Source organism: Tenrec ecaudatus, chromosome 16 (assembly GCF_050624435.1).
Source record: "Tenrec ecaudatus isolate mTenEca1 chromosome 16, mTenEca1.hap1, whole genome shotgun sequence".
In the NCBI taxonomy this organism is placed as follows: domain Eukaryota; kingdom Metazoa; phylum Chordata; class Mammalia; order Afrosoricida; family Tenrecidae; genus Tenrec; species Tenrec ecaudatus.
Genome location: NC_134545.1, coordinates 6,743,032 through 6,762,619, shown reverse-complemented (window position 1 = coordinate 6,762,619; position 19,588 = coordinate 6,743,032). Strand labels below are relative to the sequence as shown.

The window sequence follows — 19,588 nt, the reverse complement described above, 5'->3', positions numbered from 1 at the left end:
TATTAGCTAGCACAAACTGAACAATTCCCAATGCTTATCGACTTTCCTGATGACACCGGTGCAGACATCAACAAAGTGATCTAAACACACAGACACACACACGATATCTGATGTGCTAAGTTAAAATTTTTTTCTAGCTTATGTGAGACAACACATCCGCTCCTCACTTATAGACACTTTCCAAAGTCAGGGCATTCTGCAAAAATGGAAGATGACCACGCTAGATCACACAATGGAGAATGAATACATTGTTGCATAGTTGGCAAAGTACGTTAATACATAACTTTTAAATGACATCATGGCACAAGAACCAAACCACTAAGTTATCACAGTCCAACCGAGCTGACACATCACCCTCACCATCACAACCAGTGCTACTCTCCCCGCACCAGGGCATTCATGAAAGCCAGGTACACTTCATTCATGCTCAACAGAAGTGGGCAGTCAATTTGTCCCTGTTCACCCTCAAATGCAGACTGTCGGAAAACAAGACAGTCCATAAGCAAGTGACAAACACATGACCATAACAGATGACCATACGAAATCACGCACCAGTAACTGAGTTTTTCAAAGGGCTAGAAAGATGAATAGGTTTTAATGTAACATAGTATAGACAGTTCACTGATACAGTTTCCTATTCTACATCCCAAGTAACCTTTAGGAAACTGCCACCTATTGAGTTTTAGTGTCATATCAAAGAATATACACAATTATCTAATAAGGCTATTAACACACTCTGCCTTTTTCTCAGTCTATACCCAAGTGAGGGCCAGATTTTCCTCCGATATTTTCACCAAAAAGATGTATCACAACAGATTGAATATGGAAACAGATAAGGAAACCCATTTTTCTCCTAACAAAGGAGACAGAAAAACAGATTTGTAAAAATATAAAACACCACTCTTCTTACTAACTTCTGGGGTAAATACTACTTTTTCCCCCTTCTCACATAACATATATGACCTGTGTTCATATGTAATGGGTTTTTAGTTACTTTATAACAAATTGAAGACATCACTTTTGTAATGACTATCAACAAATAAAATTCACATTCAAAAAGAGGTCAGTTTGGATGATCCTCACTTCACCCCCAGGCCCTGCCCTGCCTCCAGCACTGTTGTCCCAGACAGACTTGGGGACCTCGTTCCAGATAAAACAGCCCACGACAACCCTGTGGGTCATAATGGCTCCACTGCACTGACATGCAGGAGGTTGCCATAAGGTGGGGCTGGCAAGAAAGCAGCTAAACCTGCAGACTGCGCAGAGTGAGTGCGGCCTTCCTATCACCCTGCTTTAGGGAGCTCCCAAAATGCTGGGACACGCACACCACTGAGAAGTGGAAAGGTCTGCACGAGAGCACCAACATTTGAACTCAAATGCACAGAACACTGCTGGTAGAAGCATCTTCCTTCACACATCCGAAGTTATGGAACAGCTCCGAAGCATGAAATAAGGTGCCAAGAGGGATGGAACTGTGGGGAGACGGTTGCTCCTCTAGAGGCACTTGGGAGATAGGAAGGCAGAACTCAAAGAAATAAGTAGTTAAGTAGTAGGAGAGTCAGAAGATGCTGATGTTGGCTCTGGATTTTTAAATCCCATCAAGCTCACTGAGACCAAGGAAAGTCTGAGACTGTCACAGCCAAGAGAAGCCTCAGAAGACATGAAGACTGTGGTCGCGTGGGCTCCCAGAGATGCTAAAGCAGAAAAAGGACCCCAGAGGAAAACTACAGGAACCTGAACAAAGTATGGCCTTAGCTGACAATGACATGCTACTCCTGGTTCATTAGGGAGCCCTAGTGGCTTAATAAATGCCGGCTGCTAACTGAAAGGTCAGTGGTTGGCGCCCACCAGACATCTTCTGGGAGAAATATGAAGCCATGTGTTCTCATGAGCATTGAGTCTCAGGAACCACGTGCCCCGCCCCAGTGGAGGCAGTTCTGCGCTGGTCTATAGATAGAGTTGCTTGGGAGCAGAATCAACTTGATGGCAATGATTTGGGGTTTTACTGGTTCACTCATCATAGAAAATGAACCATGCCAATGTGATGTGTCATTAATGGGGGAGACAGAAATCCCCTGTACTGTTTTTTTCAATTTTTTGTAAACCCAAAACTTCTTAAAAGAAGAAAAAAAAACGTACAGCAAATCAGAGAGGGCCTAGTAAAGGCCTGGAGGGGAGGGGCTCATACTTGTCCTGGTTGGATAAATGTGGAAGGAACTAGTCCAACAAGCAGGAGTCAAGGGTGGGTGGGGCTTTGCACCTGGGAGCCAAAGCAGGTTGAGGAGAGAGGTCCGCACGAGAGTGTGCTGCCAGTGGTAAAGAAAAAGGCAAAGGACCATGGGGACAGGAGACACACTACAGGAAGTTCAGCCCTATAGTGGTTGTTAGTGAACCTGACAGTGAGCGCTCAGCTTGGCAGAGGGACTAAGTACTGTGGAAGGGAAGTTGGAACCCTATAGCTCTAGGGGAGGCAAAGAATGTCTCAGGGAACCAGGGTGGGGGAAGAGGCCAGTTTAAGACAGTCCAGGGTTCACTGCCGAGTCACTATGTTTGGGTAAAACTCTCCTCAGAACCACCAGGTCCAACAACAGACTACCTCTCCTACATCCTGGCCCAACACAATGACCACACTGGCCCTCGCAAAATAACCACAGACCCATGCCCAGACCCTCCTGCCCTTCATCCAGGGTGCATACATTCCCTGCTGTCCATGCAGATGGCCGGGGGCACACGTGCCAACCAAAAACCTAGGCAGAGCTGTGTGTGTGGTGGAAAAAGGAGCCTAAGGCTTAGAGGTGTGGGCAGCCAGGGAGAGTAGCTGACAATCGCCCTGTGCCAGGCTGGGCCTGTTGGGGAGCCACTTGTGCCCTGGAATCCTGCCCCTCCAGCCTAGCCTGCTTTTCTGGGGTGCAAGAATATCGCTGAGCCTGAGGCAGTGCCCCACGGGAGAGTGTGGGTGGGACCCTGATGAAGGGCCTGAGTAAGGATGACTCATGGAAAAAACAAGGACCATTCCTAACTTCTGGAGCCAAAGGCTAGACCCTCTAGTGCACTGGTCCTGCTGGAGGTGAAGGCCGGTGGTCCCATAATCGCCCTGCCTCTCTGGGTGGTCCTCAGGAGGGGCCCCAATCCTCCAGCTAGACCTCTGAAATTGAAGATGGGAAAGGGGAAGGGGATGGGGGGAGAGTGTACTGATATCCTGAAGTCAATGTAGGCAGCACAGTCACAGACAGGACAAGTTGCCAGACATCGGTAATGGCAGAAGGAAGGAGTTCTGAGGTCACGGGCTGTGACGAGGAGCCTACACGTGGTGGGGCACCCAGTGCTACACAGAGACACCCCGGACCTCCAGGGCGCAGGGGGTTTTCTCTTGGTGGACAATTAGCAGGTTGAGGCAGAGGGTGGAGTGCAAGGGGGCCTGAAGCACTCTCTCTACCCAGCTGGCTGCCCACCCAGTACGGGTCCTAGCCACACACTCACCGCGATGCACTGCCGCATGATGCAGCTCTGCTTCATCCGCCCAGGGCCCCCGAACTTCTTCATGTCCTTGCAGAAGTGGCACTCGCCGCACTCCGTCCGCAGGCAGGCCTCGCACTTGCGGCATCGCGTCCGGCGCCGGCGAGCTCCCGCCGTGGTCCGGTTAGCAGCCAATTTCACAGCAGAGGCTGGGCCCAGCTTGCCTTTGGGGCGACCCACTGCCCGATTCTGCAAGGGGACAGACAGATGGGGTTGGTGAAATGGGAGTCCCTATGAGGCCATAAACCCTGGTGCTAGGCCTCCCTCCAGGCTGAACCCTTTCCTGTGGCCAGCAAGGCTGCACCTGCCTCGGCTCTAAGCCGCTCCCCCCAGTGGCCAGGGCCTCAACCTCCCACTCCTCTGAAATGAGCTTCTCTTCTGAAGCCCCCACCCTGCACGTCAGCAGAACACTTCGGTGGTAACATGTGTTCTGTCCTCTGCCAGAGCCCACCGCGTCATCACTAGGTGACTAGCACAATAAATACTTGGGCATCACCCCACCAGGGAGTATTGAAGTCAACTCCAAGACCTTGACCTTCTGACTCCTTCACCCAGTCTGACCTAGGTGGACTCCAAACTTGCAAGAAAGAACAGCACACCAAAAACCCGCTGCCACTGACTCATGGCCACCCCATGTCACAAATGAGAACTGCTCCATAGGGTTTCCTTGGCTATGTTTATGGATAAAGTAGATCACCAGTCCTTTCTTCCAGGCACTCTTGGATGGGCTTTACCCTTGCACCACCCAGGGACCTAGATAAACACAAAGTGGTGATCATCATAAAATGACCAAGAGAACAGGCCCTGCCTGGTGGCCTCCAGCCCCGAGACTCTGCAATCCAGGAGTCCTGTTACCACACACAGACCAAGGAGAAAAACCACAGGCAAGAAAAGCCACCCACTGTCTCCTAGATGAAGCCTGGTCCCCATCAATTCCCTCTACATATCACTGCCTGTCCCGCTCCCCCCCCCCAGATGTAGCCTTCACAGACCCTGCCAGGGTGCTGATAGTGGGGTGGCCCCAGGAGGAAGAGAAACGCTAGCTCAGGCTGCCCACCAGCCTGTTCAACCTCATGTCCCCCACCCCATCTCCCAGTCAAGCCCACCCACACCTCTAGGGCAGCCTAGCCACCACCACCCACTTGCTCTCGGCCACCCTCCAGCTCCACACACTCCCGTACCACGGCAGACACCATGCAGGATACACAATGTCAAGTCCATCAGGAGTGAAAAAAAAAACCCAAAAGACAAAGAAAAAACCCTCACCCTTTTTAGAGCCTGGTAAAATTTCTAGAGGCCCCACGCAGGGTCTCTACACCCGAAGTAGCAATGGCTGACCAAGGAACAGTAACGTGTGCAGAAGGGCCACAGCAACAAGACGGCTGGGGGGCAGTCATATCAGGCCCTACCCTAGTCACGTCCACATTTCCCCGGTCATAGCCCTAAAGTCACTGTTATGGAACAGCCCCAAAGAAGCCACTGCTATCAAGCCGATTCTCACAGTGACCCTACATCAGAAGTGTGCCATTCTCCTTTTCCTGATGAGGACACTGCCACTAGAGGCAGAGCCCACCGGAGACTAGGCCAGCTAAGTCTCCCCAGGCGCCAAAGCTACGCTCCCAACTCTGCAGATGACAGTGAGGTTACCTGAGAGGCAGGGAGGGTCCTACACAGTCCAGCGAAGGGTGCTGACCAAAGGGGAGGGAAGTCCCACCGCATGGGACGGAGACACAGGAAAGCCTGTCTTCCTACACCACATACGTGTCCTGCTGCCAACAGACTCCTCAAGCCCTGGGCCATCCCCAAGGACCCAGGAGGTCAGGTGACATGCCATGGAAGTGGACAACAACAGAGGCCTGCCACAATGTCCACGGAACACTACCAGAGGGGAAGGGCTGGCTCTGGGACCCTCTAGAGCCAACGATCCTGAGCCAGTTCCCTCTTCCCACTCCGGATGCCGGGTATAACTGGCCGAGGAAAGGCCCTGGCAAGGACAGGGAAGGAGAAAATGGGACAATCTCACCAGTTAAGTTCACAGAGATATCACCTCCCATGCTTTCCAAAGTGAGTCCCAGCTTATGGAAAAACCCAAATCGGTCTGGACTTCCATAGCAGCGGAGACATCCTGGAAAGTGAGAGAGCAGTGCCACAGCCAAAGAAATGGGCAGGAAGCCTCTGCCTCCAAAGACCTCCCCTCAGCCCTTCTCCCTGCCGGCAGAGCAAGCTAGACACATTCCTGCCACCCGGCCTGTCCACTTGAAATGCAAGATCCTGGTGAAAAAGCACAGCCACAATCAACAGCTAAGAGGTGGATTTCTACAGAAAAGCCCAACAGAGATTCAGAGGAAGCAACCAGGAAACAGGGCAATGGAAAGAAGGCACACTGAAGGCACAAGGTAATAAGAAGGAAAGTGAACAAGCTAAAGCACTCTCATCCGGGCACAAAGCTCCTGTCCAGGTCTCTCTCCCATGATACCTAAAGCTCCCCACACCCCAACCAGCGCCCGCTCCGTCCCTTGTGAGTAAACCAGAATCTCCTCCGCCTGTTTGCACACGAGGGGTTCTGCTCAGCAAAGGGAACCACGGACCCCGTGACTTCCTCTTAAACCAGCCTCCCCACCCGAAGGCCACCCACTGATTTCACCAGCCCAGGGTCCTCACTTCCATCTGGTGAGGAAAATATGGAGACCACACAAAGATGGTATTCCCACTGTTTTCCCGCTACTGGCAACTCATCAAGGGAATGGTTAGCTCACTCATCCCAGGAGTCCTTTACTAAGTGCCTTCCGACATACAAGATACGGTGCTTTAAGAAGGGTCACGAGTGGAACTCCTCCATCCTCCTCTCTCAATTACTGGGATTACATCTACTGAGATTAACCTAAATAAATGGAAAGACATCACATGTTCACAGATTGGAAGAATTAATATTGTTGAGATGGCGGTATGTCCCAAAAGTTATCTACAGATTCAATGCAATCCCTATTAAAATCCCAGGGGCTTTTTGTTTGCTTGTTTGTTTTTAATAACAGAAATGCACTCGCTGATCCTAAAGCTCATATACCCTAAATAGCCAAAGCAATCATGAAAAAGCAGAAGTTGGAAGACTCACACTTCCCAATTCCAAATTTTGCTACGCAGTGACAGTAAACAAGGAAGACATCTAGATCAATGAAACAGAATTGAGAGTGAAACATGTGGTCAACTGATTTTTGACCAAGATGCCAAGACCAATCATTAGAGAAATCAGTGAAAAAAACTAAGACCCTGTTGCCATCAAGTCCCTGCTGACTAGACCCCCACCCCCAGGTTCCCATGAGTGGCCAAAGCACCACTAGCATTTTCAGTGCTGCCTCTGGATGGACGCAAACCTCCAACCTTCAGGTTAGCAATCAAGCACCCTAAACCGTTTAACGTAAGCCAGGTGCGCTTTCAGTGGGCAAAGAATAGTTTTTTCAACAAAGGAGCTAGCACAACTGGACATTCACCAGCAAAAGAATGGGATGTATCCTGACCTCCCATCAAATCCACAAATTAACACAAAATGAAACCGAGACCCCAAACTTAAGAGCTAAAGCTACACAATTCATAGAAGAAAGCATAGGTGTAAGTCTTCATGACTTTAGATTCAGCAATGGTTTCTTAGATGTGATACCCAAATTCCAAACGATGAAACGAAAAAGCTAAGCTGGACTTCATATCCATGGAGCGCACTAACAAGTACAAAGCCCACAGATAAAAGGAGTCAACACACAAAAGATAGTATCTGACCAGTGCCTGTATAAAAAACTCTCACTCAATGATAAAAAGACAACCAATGTCATTTAAAAGATGGACAATAAAGAAAGGCAATGGACCGGATGTTTCTCCAATGAAGATATGTAAGTGGCAAATAAACACATAAAAAGACGTTCAACAACAATAACCAAAAAGATGTTCAACATCATTAGCCAATAGAGCAAGTGCCTTCACTGGTGACCCACATTTACCACCCACCCCAGTGTGTAGAGCTGATTGGCCGTGGACAGGACTGCTGTGGTCCACTGGCTGATTTACCTAAGCAGATCCTAAGATCGCCAAGCCTTTCTTCCTAGTCCACCATAATCCGGAAGCTCCGCACAACAACACCTCCACGTCACTGACAGAGGACACTAGGTGCCCTGGCCAGGAAGCAAATCCGGTTCTTGTGTTAAGATGAGAATTCTCCCACAGAACCACCGCTGCTCTCCCATCCTAGTGTCCGTACTGATTAAGTGTCTACCACAGTCGGTGACAGGTGACAGAGATGTGCTTCCTAAGTCATTACAGTCTGGGGGAGAAAGACGTGTACCACACTAAGGAAACACAACATGACAGTTTATGGAAGGCTTACTAAGTGCTCACCATTCTTCTCAATTACCCATGATCTAAAACTATCATTTCAATTTACAAATGATAAAAAAAACGAGGCACAGAGTAGTTAAGTAATTTCCTCCCATGCATTGGGGTGACTTGGATTCTATTCCCAGCCTATGTGGTTCATATGAGCCACTACGCCACATCATTCGCCTAGTAGCTTATTTCTAGGAAGCCGAACAGTTTCAGCGGAGCTGCTAGACGAAGGACTAGGAAGACTGAAGTCTAGGAAGACGGCTGGCCATCAACTTGCCTATGGAACTCAATGCTCCAATCCGCAACCAAGTCCCTGGTAATGGGCAGGATCTGGTTGTCACACACAGGGTTAGCCATGAGTTGGGGGCCAAATAGACCCCCAACAGCACCAACACACTGCCAATCACTGGAGAAGTGAGGTAGGATCCCAGGTTAAAGCTCCAATGCCTGGACCCTGAAGTGGTGACCCAGACAAAGTACCTCACCTCACTGGGAAGGGAGGCTTAGAAAAGGGTCAGCAAACAGAGGACGTCATGACTGGGAGGGAGAGTGGGACTCCACAGGCCAGGGTTAGGTGGGGCCAGGGGGGGTGGGGATTCTAGACAGAAGGCCCAGTGAGATAGAGATGTGAAACTACAAACACGCAAGGAAACGGCAACTGTCTGACAGGGCTGCTGAATGAATGGCTTTGAGGGGGGCAGGACTCTGTTTCTGCAGGGCCTCCTGCCACATAGAAGTCTTTACCCTGAAAGAGAATTCCAAGACTTTACTTGCAGGTGCGCAATAATGGGATTCTGGCAACAGATTGGAGAGTAGATCAGTTTGGGGTGGGAGGATGGCCCAAGACGAAAACGAGAGAGGAGCTAGAATATGAGGGGGCTTCATGGAAAATGGAATGGTAAGATAATGGAATTTTTCCATGAGCTTTCAGAACCCTGCTCAGGTACAAGATTGTGAACATGAGTTAGAGCATGAATAGAAGGGATGGAGAAGGAGATGGATTCAGAAAGTGTTTTCAAAGCCAAATGAACATAAGACGTGAGGAACTAACTAAGGAGGAATATATTGTTAAATCGGAAGAGTCCCAAAAGACTCTTGAGGTTTCTGGCTTGGGTGATGGAAGAAGGAATGAGAGGGGAGAGAAGGCCTCCATTACGGACACTCTGGGTCAGAGGGAGCATGAACTCAAGGCAGGTGTTCAGCAAGCAGATGGGGCCAGAGCTGAGACCCACAAGTGGGAAACAACTTCACAGAGGTGGTAAAGGGAGTTCTCTCCATGAGGCTGGCCAGAGGGGGCAAGCAGAGGGAAAAGAGGTTCCTGGGCAGTACCCAGAGGCTAAAACCAGGCAGCTGGGAGAGTAGCCAGAGGCAGGAAAAGTAGCAAGGGGCTATGGGCATCACAAAAGCCAGGAAAGAGAGTCTGGAAGGGGTCTCTGAAGAGTTCCCACGATCAAGAGAAGACAAGTGACAAGAAAAAGGCAAAGGAGGCTTGGTTTTTACAATTAAGACAGTTCTCAGCTTTCTAGCCAACTACCCCTAACACGGAAGCGGGTGAAGGGTAACTACAGCAGCTCCCAATCAGCCTGGAACCGCTGGCAGCACCAATGTTGCACTCGAATGCCCAGCACTTTCGAATCAGCATCAGTATTTTGTCTTATACCCAAACCTCCCAGCATAAAATGGATACTCCAAGAAAAGCCCTATTTCCCCGGTACTGCAGGCCTCTTTCCCCACGCAAACCAGCCGTAGACTCCAGGGAGGGCTCTGCTTTGTTTACATACTGAGGGCAAGGAGTAAGAAGAGCAAAAACACAGGAGCTACAGGAAAGCTCGAGAGAGGAGGGCCTCTGGAGAGTCTGAGGAAAGCCAAGGACCTTTTCCCAGAAAAATGTACATGGGCACCAAGTCATCAAACTCGAGCATAACATTTCAGGAAGGTTCAGGGTCCCTTGTCTTAAGCACTATAATGGACAACACCATAGTTATGTTCTGCATCATTTCTGAGCAGCTTTCTTCTCGACAAGTCCACAATTATGACTAACGGTATTTTTAGCAAGCAGTATAGGCAGGCCTGTTCCTGACAACTCCAATGAAGTAAATAGCACCATCAAACGGGGCACACAATGTTTTGGTTTCCCAGGGCACAGAAAAGTTATGTTTATACAACACTGCACTCTTTGAGAGGGGCCTTGGTGGTGTAGTGGTTATGAGTTGGGCTGCCATCTGCATGATTGGCAGTTCGAAATCGCCAGCCAGCTCTAAGGGAGAACGACTGCCTTTCTACTGCCGTAAACAGTAACAGTCTCGGAACCCCACAGGGGGTGCTATGACGGAACCCCACAAGGGGTGCTATGAGTCAGCACTGACTCGATGGCAATGAGTTTGGGTCTGGTCCTCTACCAAGTGTGCATATGAGAAGGGCAAAAGTGTGACAGACGTGAGCACCTGCTGTTGGAAAAATGGTGTCAAAAGACTTGCTCAACCTAGGGTTGCCACAAGCCTTCAATTTGTGATAAATGAAATATTAATTGCAATAAAGTGGAGCACAATAAAAGAAAGTATGCCTGCAATCATTTTTATATCGCAAAAGGAGGGGGGTAGGTTGGAAGACAACCAAGTTACTTTCACTTCACTGAGTAAAAAAACCAAAACAGTACATAGAAAAAGAACCCTTCTTGGATGGCACCCACTCAAAGTGGGAGCAAAGCTGACTAGAGACAGAAAAGAAGCACTTGAGGTCATAAAGCATTGGCATCTGGGCTGTTGTGGGAAATCTGGGGCACCTGGTCTAAGAAAACCTGAAGTAGTTTATTACAGGTGGGATGGGAGGGAGATGTCCACTGCCAGTCTGTCCCTTCAGTCTGATGGGGGTTGGGGAGGTATGTGTGGGGAAGAGGTGGACTGGGAGGAACAAACAACAGAAACTTCCCAACAAGGCCTCAGGCTGTGTCTTTCACCCAGCAGGTGGGTAAGCATACCTTCAAGAGAGGGCGGGGGCAGAGGCAGGAGGTCATTCAGCCCTCCTTCAAATAGACTTATTTGGTAGACACTATCATTTGGAAAATGCAAATAGTTTTGTGGTTATAAGAAATCACCCTTCTGGAGAGCAAATATTCTGAGAATGAGGGCAACGAATATACAAATGCGCTTTATATAATTGATGTATGTATGGATTGTGATAAGAGCTGTATGAGACCCCAGTAAAATGATTTAAAGAAATCACCCTTCTTGGGTCAAAAACCCCCAGGACTGGGAGGGTGGAGAGGGAGGGAAAAAAGAAGAGCTGATCTCAAGGGCTCAAAAGAAAGTAAATGTCTAGAAAAGTCTGATGGCAACATATGTACAAATATGCTTGATAAAATTGACATATGGGTTGTTATATGAGCCCCAATAAAATTCTCTTAATAATCATTAAAAAAAAAAAACCAACCAAAAACCCAGGGCTGAGAATGGTGAAAAGAGTTAAGAAGCAATGTCCCTAAGTGCAAGGTACTTTCTGTGACAGCCATTTTTGCTGGGACAGCTTGCTGTCTTCCTCCTGTGGCTTAGGGGAAATAACCCTCTTGAGCTTCCACGGCAAACTTCTGAAGTGCTACCACTGGCGGACAGAAGATGAACAAAATCTGGCTTACAGCGTCCTCTCTGGATGGAAGTACAGGACCCCAAAATGTTTCAGGCCTAAAAGCATCTTCTGTCTTGTCTCATGCAGTGTGCGAGATTTCAGCCATCAGAGGCCATAGGGTGTGACTAAGTCAACACACATCCACATCACGTAGCAGGAACCCCAAGCCTGCAACACCAAGGCTCTGAACCCCAGGATGCCACAGAAGTGGTGAACTATTGGCAGCGATTAGGTACTGGGAAGCAGCAAGCATTTGGTAGCTGACACTTGCCCCATGTCAAAGTTCCACATGCAAACCACCTGCACCGTGACCGGGTTAACCCAACTCACAAGGCGCAGTGGGGCCCGGCTAACACTTGGACCCCGAAAGATACCCAATATCACTAAGAAGAATGAAAAAACCCAAAACCCAAACCCTAACTTTGACTCCATTTGGAACACCAAGCCACTTCATCAAACAACCTGACAGCCGCCTCTGCAGCACTTCCTCCGTGCCGCCTCGCGGGCTGTGCGGGGAAAACGTTGCTCTGGCTCAGCCTGAACGGTCCGGAGCAGCTAGCTCCACTTCACCAGGGAAACAGCTCCTGCGGACGTCGGCGTCAGCGCCCGGCACGGCCGGGCCCCAGGGCGCCCCGCTCCGCATCCTGCTTCCCGTCGCCTCCGGCAGGTTACTTACGGGCGCCTCCACTAGCTCGCCCCGCTTCCGAGCCGCGAGCCCGCCGGAATCCCTCCACGACGCGAGCGCGCTCCGGGCTTTGTTTTACGCGCATTTCTCCCCCGGTCCCGGGAGAGGGTGCCTTCCTCCCCGGCGCGGCGCAGCGCAGCGCAGCGCAGGCCAAGCCGGCCGCCCGGGGTCGCGACTCCCCACCGCCGCCGCGCGAACTCGCCCGGTTCCGGCTTCCCGGCCGCCCGGGGCTCGCCCCCTTCCTGCCCGCGGTCACGGCGGCCGGGCGGCGCGCAGACAAAAGCCTGCCGTCGGGCCCACGGGCCTGCGCCCACTCGGGCCGCGCCGCGACACCCGCCCGGAGGCCGCGGGTCCCGGGGCACCTCGGCGAGCCGGGAGGCGGCGGCGGCGGCACGCGCGGGCCCGGGCCGGGGCGCGGGGAGGCGAGGCGCGCCCTGCGCCACCTCTCGCCCGCGGCCGTGGCCCGGCCCCGCAGGCCCGCCCGACGGCGAGGCCCTACGCGGCGCCCGGCGGCCACATTGTCCTCGCGGCGCCGGGCCGCCCGCACACGCCCCCTCCCCGGCCCCGTGCCTCTGCGCCGCCCGCCTGCCCGGTCGGCCCCGGCGGCTTCGCCGGCGGCGGCTGCAAAACTTTCTCCTCAGCGCGGCGTCGCGGCCGCCGGGCGCGTCAGGCGGGCGGCAGCGGTCCTGTCTCACCCCCACCCGGCCGCCGACCTGGTCCGGCTCCGATTCATAGTCGTCGTCCTCCGCGCTCACGGACATGGCCATGGCTCATGGTGGGCCCCGGCTCGGGCGCGCTGACATGGCTGAGCGCCGCCGCCGCTGCTGCCGCTGCCGCTGCCGCTGCCGCCGCCGCCCGCCGTGAGCAGGCTCGGCGCCCTGGCTCGGGCTCGCTCGGCCCCGCCGCCGCGAGGAGGGAGCGCCGCGCGCCTCGCACGCCCGCGCTGGAGGGGGCGGGCGGGGCGCGGGGGCGGGGCGGCCGCGTTCATACATATGCATGAGGCGGCCAGGAAGGGGCTGGCCCCCGGCCTGCAGGCCAATGGCGCGGCCGCGGCGCCCAAGCCTCACACAAAGGGAGCGCGGCCTCCGGTGACACGGGGGAGGGCACTCCGGGCGGCCAGGGCTAGCGCGCGGGACAGGGGTGGGGGCGTGCCCGCGCCCCGCCCGGCCGGCGCCGCGGGATGCACACGGGTGGCTGCACGCCGGCGCGGCGACAGGAAATGCACGCTCGGGACTGGGGTGGGGTCTTTTGTGCGGTCCTATAAGGCATCTCCAGAGAACCCTAGGGCGCACGGCAGCGCCACGCACAAGGGTAGCACCGGCTTCGGGAACAGGACCAGCGTCTGCCGATCTGGGAGCCCCCCATCCGGGGCTTTCAGGCCAGCTGGCCTGGACACCGTGTGGGGCCCCAGGTTCCCCAGGCACGACTGGTTGGGTTCGTTCGTCCTCCGGACGCTGCCCTCCCGAAGTGCCTTCCCTGATAGAGGGAGTCCACTTCCACTCCTGCTGTAGCAGCCTGACTTGGAGGCTGCCAGAGAGAAAGCCCTCCCCTGAGCGCCACCCCCCCTCTCCAACCTGGAACGGTACCCAGGAATCGACCTTGGAAGGAGTTGGGGGCCCGCAACTGGCAGAACCCAGTTCTCCCGGAAAACTAGCACCTGAGTTTGCCCAGAAGGTATAGGTTTCTAAATTCTTAACCTGCAAAGGTTCCTCGTGCACAACACTACAGCAGGCGTGCCAGCAGAAAATCATTACTAGAAATCCAAATTGAGAGTCTTTAAAAGAGAAAACCAGGCACTTCTCCAAGGAGCCCCTCGCGCTGTCATCCGCATCAAAGCCATTGTTAAACTCAAGCTGAAAGAACAGCAGGACATGGCGGGGCAGCTGGCAAAGCAAGCATCTAACTAAGAATGTCCAAGATGGTAGATGAATGCAGACACGCGCTAAGGGACACAGTTTTTCCCCACCCACCCAGCCCATTAGCCACGCCCTGCCACTGGCCCCAGACTCTCCAGGTGAGGACTGAGAGAACTGAGGAAAGCAACACGTGTGGAACCCCTGTGAATAAAACCCAAGAGGTAACAGCGGGGAGTCAGTCAGCAGCAGCCACGGACCTTGAAGGCTGTCTGAAATGTATATGCCCTCAGAAAAATCCCTAGGCAACTCTTTCTTTACTGAAATGAAGATATTCTGTGTTTCCTTCCAACCCAAAGTCCCAAACTCACTGCTATAGGGTTTCTAAGACTAATCTTTATGGGAGCCTCATCTTTTTCCCACAGAGCAGTTGATGGGTTTGAACTGTTGACCTTATAACTCATAACTATTAGGCCGCCAGGGCTTCTTTAGCCTCTCATATTTTTCACAACCCATACACGTTACCAGCTACAAATTAGCAAACAGGCAATCCCATCTCTAAAGTCTCAGCTTCTTAAAGACTATGGTATCTGGACTGAAAGTGTGATCTGATCCAGTAGAAAAGCATCTTAAAAAAGAAAAGGGATTGATAACGATGCTTTCACTTCAACTATACTTGTTCAAAGACTACGTAGGGCCCCAGGGCCAGGTCAAGTGGAGAGTCTGGAGGCAGAACTATTTCTGGAAGGTTTCTACCCATCACTTGTCAAAAGGCCAAGTGTATTTAGAATGGTCTTTGGGGAAGATGTCTTTGTGTTTTGCGTTAGGGGGGTGATTTCTTTTGCGAACTCTCCAAAGCTCCCCTCTTTGTTGCAGGAAGTTAAGACACGGGTCTCAATTTTCTGGGCTCAAACTGGAAGGGGAAAGCATGCATGATCAGAAGCTAACGCTAAGATAAACTTCATGTCAGCCACCAGCTCCTTCCTTCCATTATTTATTTCATGCCATTTATTTCGGACCCATCTTCCTTTCAGGGGGGAGGAAGTAGTGACCTAAGACCATTAGGGGCAGCTTTCATGATGAGGAGGGACCCTTACATTGCAAACGACTCGAAGTTCCAGGCAGTGTTGTGGTTCTGTGCCACCAAGTTGGTTCCAACCCATTGTGATCTTATGTAGGGCACTCAGAACAATATACTGCCCACTCTTGTGCCATCCTCGCAGTTGTTAAAATTTCAGCCCAAGTTTGCTGCCACTGTGCCACACGGAGGGCCTGGCTCTTTTCCAATGACCCTCTACTGCACCAAGCATGAGGACCTTATCCAGTGTTATAGGCTGAATCGTAGCTCTCAAAAGGAGCCCTGATGGCATAGTGGTTATTCATTGGGCTGCTATCCACAAGGTCGGCAGTTCAAATCCACCAGCTGATCCTTGGGAGAATGACAGGACTTTCTACCAAAAGGAGCTACAGTTTCTCAGGAAACACACCAGGACAGTTCTACCCTGTCCATGAGTCAGAATTACGCAATGACAGTGAGATCGTGTGTGTGTGTGTGTGTGTGTGTGTGTGTGTGTGTGTGTGTGTGTGTGTGTGTGTGTGTACCTATAGTTACAATCCCTTTTGGGAACGGGATGATTGTGTTGGGTTAGCAGCAGCAGGATTAGTGTGCTTTGTGGCCTAATCTCCCTTGAACTAGAAAAAGAGATAAGGGAGGAGAGATGCCCAGCCATATGAAGATGGCTCAGGAGCAGAAGCGCCGAGAGCAAGGTCCTTCTTCCAGAGTAGACACACAGAGAGGGCCTTGCTCCACACTCAGCACCCTGAATTTACACTGCTAGCCTCTTAACTGTGAGAACACAAATTCCTGTTAAAGCTTCCAGATAACTCGGACATGCAGAAGCTGGTCCCTTCTGATAACACGTTGAAAGAACAACATGAGACTGGTACAGTTCTTGAGAATGGCCACACTAGCTCCGGGGCAGATTTGTTCATTTTTCTGGCAGTCTGTGGGATAGCATCGATTCGTCTGTGATAGTCCTTATTCTCTGCTTCCAGCCAAGAGCCAGCTACATCAGTTAGAATATGCCTGGCTCCATGTCTTCTGAATATCGCTTGGATCTCTATCAACATATCGCTGCAACCTTTTGTGAATTAGCCTTTGTTGAATTGTCAGCGACAAAATTTTACTTCCATGTGACACTAATGATATTGTTCAATATACTCATATGTTATATTGCTATTGTCCAGGACATAATAGCTAAAATCTATTAAAAAGACCTTGGTGGTCATAAATGATTAAGTGCTTAGCTATGAACCGGAAGCATGGCCGTTCTGAGTCCACCCAGAGGTGCTGAGGAGGAAAGGCCTGGTAATCTGATCCCAAAAGGTCAGAGCCATGTAAACCCTGTGGAGCATCTCTACTCTGTGCACTCGGGGTCACGATGAATCAGCAAGGACTCCAAGGCAGCTCTTAATATTGACTGAGCAAAAAAAAAAAAAAAAATATATATATATATATATATATATATATCGACTGAGCACATTTAAGGGCCCCAGGCTGAAAGAATGTGCTGTAGACATTATCTCATTCATGCCCCCTCCAGAGCCCCACAGTAAGCATCATTGCTCATCCCATTTTACAGATGAAGCAATGGACACACACTGCCTTGAGGGGAGTGAAGAAACTAGGATTTGACCCCTGAGGCAGTCAGAGCCCTGAATCTTGGTTCATAAGCACTCCACTCCAAAGCCTTTGCCCAGAGGCAAGGCCGGTGTAATAATCCCAGTGAAACACTATGAGTTACAAAGAAAAAGAATGAACTGTTCATTACAAGGCTGTGTAAACTCTGTATTTTCTGTTCAAATCCATTTCCAAGGTGGATAGGTATGAACTTAATAAACAGGATGCATTCATTCTGTCTGGCAGGGGGATTGTGGAACCAGGACATCAGGGGTTTAGATTTAAAACACAGTGAAATTTATTCTCTCACAGTTTAGAAGGCTAGAAATCTAAACCCAGGTGACGGGCTCCAAGGACAGGTTTTCTGTGTGGACTTTGGAGGAAGTCCTTGCCATCAATCTTCCCCTGGGTCTCGGAGTTTTCCAGCACAGGGACCCTGGGCCCAAAGGACATGCTCTGCTCCCAGCTCTTCTTTCTTGATGGTAGTCTCTCATTGCCATTGAGTTGATTCCTACTCACTGTGACCCTAGTCTGTGTTTCTAAGACTGGAAATCTTTACAGAAGAAAGCTTCATCTTTCTCTCACAGACAGCTGGTGGTTTCAAACAGCTGACCTTGTAGTTGAAGACTGAATGAGTAACCCACTAAGCCACCAGAGCTTTTGAGGGTGGTAGTAGGTCCCTCCAAAATGCCTTCTAACACTTACAAAAAGCTCCAACTCCTTCATTCCCCTCGATCACATTTCCTTCAGTTGACTTAAGCAAGCAATTATCTAACATTTATTTCATATTCGTAGTGTGCAGGCCTTCACATACATCACCAATCGAACCTCCCCTTATGCAGTAGAATTGCTCCCTTAAAACTCAGCATTCATATTGTACATTGACCTAGATCACCCCCTTCTCTCTCTCAACCGGATCCTTAACTGATCCTGAGGCCTAAACAGGGGAATGGTTGTTCATGGGGAGAATTCTCACCCTCCATGCAGGAAACCTGGGTTTGATTTCAAGCCAATGCGCTTCATGGGTAGCCAAGATGGAGATTTGCATGCTTTTCTGATGCTAAACACGTTTCAGGAGTAATTCCAGACTAAGACAGACCAGAAAGGACAGCCTAGCCATTGACTTCCAAAAACCAGAGCACACGACAGATCACAAGATCTCTAACCCATCCTGAGGACTCAGTAAGAGCACGCAGCATCTCGCTCTGCAGTGCAAGGGACCACCGTGAACTGGGAGCAGCTAGATGGCTGTTGTTAGGTGTTATCTCATCGAGTGTCAGTGCCAACTCATAGTGACCATTTGTACAGCGGAATGAAAACACCAGCCTGTCCCTACGCCATCCTCACAATGATTACGTTTAAGGCCATCGTTGCAGCCACTGTGTCAATCCATCTCCTCGAAAGCCTTCTTCTTTTTCAATCTACCTCTACTTTATCAAGCACGATGTCCTTCTCCAGGGACTCTCCTGAGAATACGGCCAAAGTACAGGAGACACCATCCTAGCCCTGAAGGAGCATGCTGGCTGTACTTATTGCAAGATGGATTTGTTGGCCCTTTTTTAGGGGGGCAAGGGGAAGCCCATGGTATTTTCAATAGTTTTTATTATCACCATACTTCAAATGCATCGACTTTTCTTTGGTCTTACTCAATGTCCAACCGTCACAGGTGTAAGAGTAAGAGGTGAAGAAAATATCATGGCACTAAGTACCTTAGTGCCACCCATGCTTTCTAACACTTTAAAGGTCTTGTGCAGCAGATTTACCTAATGCAATGTGTCGCTTGAACTCTTGACTGCTGCTTCCATGAGCCTTGACTGTGGATCCCAGCAAGATGAAACCCTTGGCCACTTAGCATCTTTTCTCCTTGAATCATGAGGTTAGCTATTGGTCCATTTGTGAGGATTTTGATTTTGTTTACATTGAGAGCTAGACGCTAGCCAACAACAAATGAAGGAACTCTTACCCCCTCCACTTAGCCAAGAGTTTTCTCTTAGAAAGAGAGCTCAACACCCCCACCCACCAAAGCAGATCCAGTAGGGCAATCTGGAGGACCAAGGGGTCCTCAGTCACATTCATCACCCGCCCTCTGCTTTCTCACTGGGTGTCATTTCACTCTCCAGTTTGCCTGCCATGTCATGAGGCCTCAGGTATGGACCTTCTTGTGCATGCAAGGGTCTTATAAGGTCCCAGCTACCTCACGGGTCAGGACCAGGCAACATGCTGAGGTGACAGAAGGGCGGGCAGGGCGTCCAGGCTTTACCACCTTAGTGGCAGGGAAGGGATGCAGTCAGGTTGTGGAGAGTGGTCCAACCCTGGTACCCAGGCGCCAAGGTCAGGGCTGAAGCTTGGGAGCATTATTTTCCAGAAGGTCTGAGCAGGGAAAGAGACAAGATTCTCTTGGTAGCCAGGCCAAAGTGTGGCTGGCGCCCTCCTGGCGCAAGGGGTGCCCTTTTGAAAACCTGGTGGTCCAATGTTTAGGCACTTGGCTGTGAATGGAAGCAACTGGAAGTTTGAATCAGAGGCTCCTCAGAAGAAAAGCCTGGCAATCTGTTGCCAGAAAGATTTCAGACAAGAGGAAGACCTAGGGCGGAAATAACCAAAGAGCTGATACACAGTGAAAGATGTAACCAACATCACTGAACCATTGTGTCAAAATTGTGTCAAACGTCGGAACAAATTTGGCTATGTAAATGTCCACCAAAACCAGAGTAATTTTGCTTATAACAAAAAAAAATGGTTTAGAGCCAAGAAAACCCAATAAGAAAGGTCTACTGTGTCACATGGGATCACAATGGCACCCAGCACAAAGGAAGGGACAGAAAGGACAGCCCTGACACGGAAGGGCTGGTGCCTAATGCAATC

At 50.7% G+C, this 19,588-nt stretch overlaps 1 protein-coding gene across 6 annotated transcripts in view; it reads right to left on the bottom strand.

The window, feature by feature from the left end:
• Positions 1–19,588, bottom strand: part of KDM2B (lysine demethylase 2B) — a 112,049-nt gene that overhangs the window by 10,220 nt on the left and 82,241 nt on the right. For 5 of the 6 annotated variants that reach the window (XM_075534760.1, XM_075534759.1, XM_075534757.1 and 2 more), the window contains exon 13: positions 3,481–3,705. In XM_075534760.1, the coding sequence (XP_075390875.1) occupies positions 3,481–3,705 (225 nt within the window). Of the gene's footprint in view, positions 1–3,480; positions 3,706–12,906; positions 13,112–19,588 lie in introns of those variants that run through there. The other variant, XM_075534762.1, reaches the window with a different exon arrangement.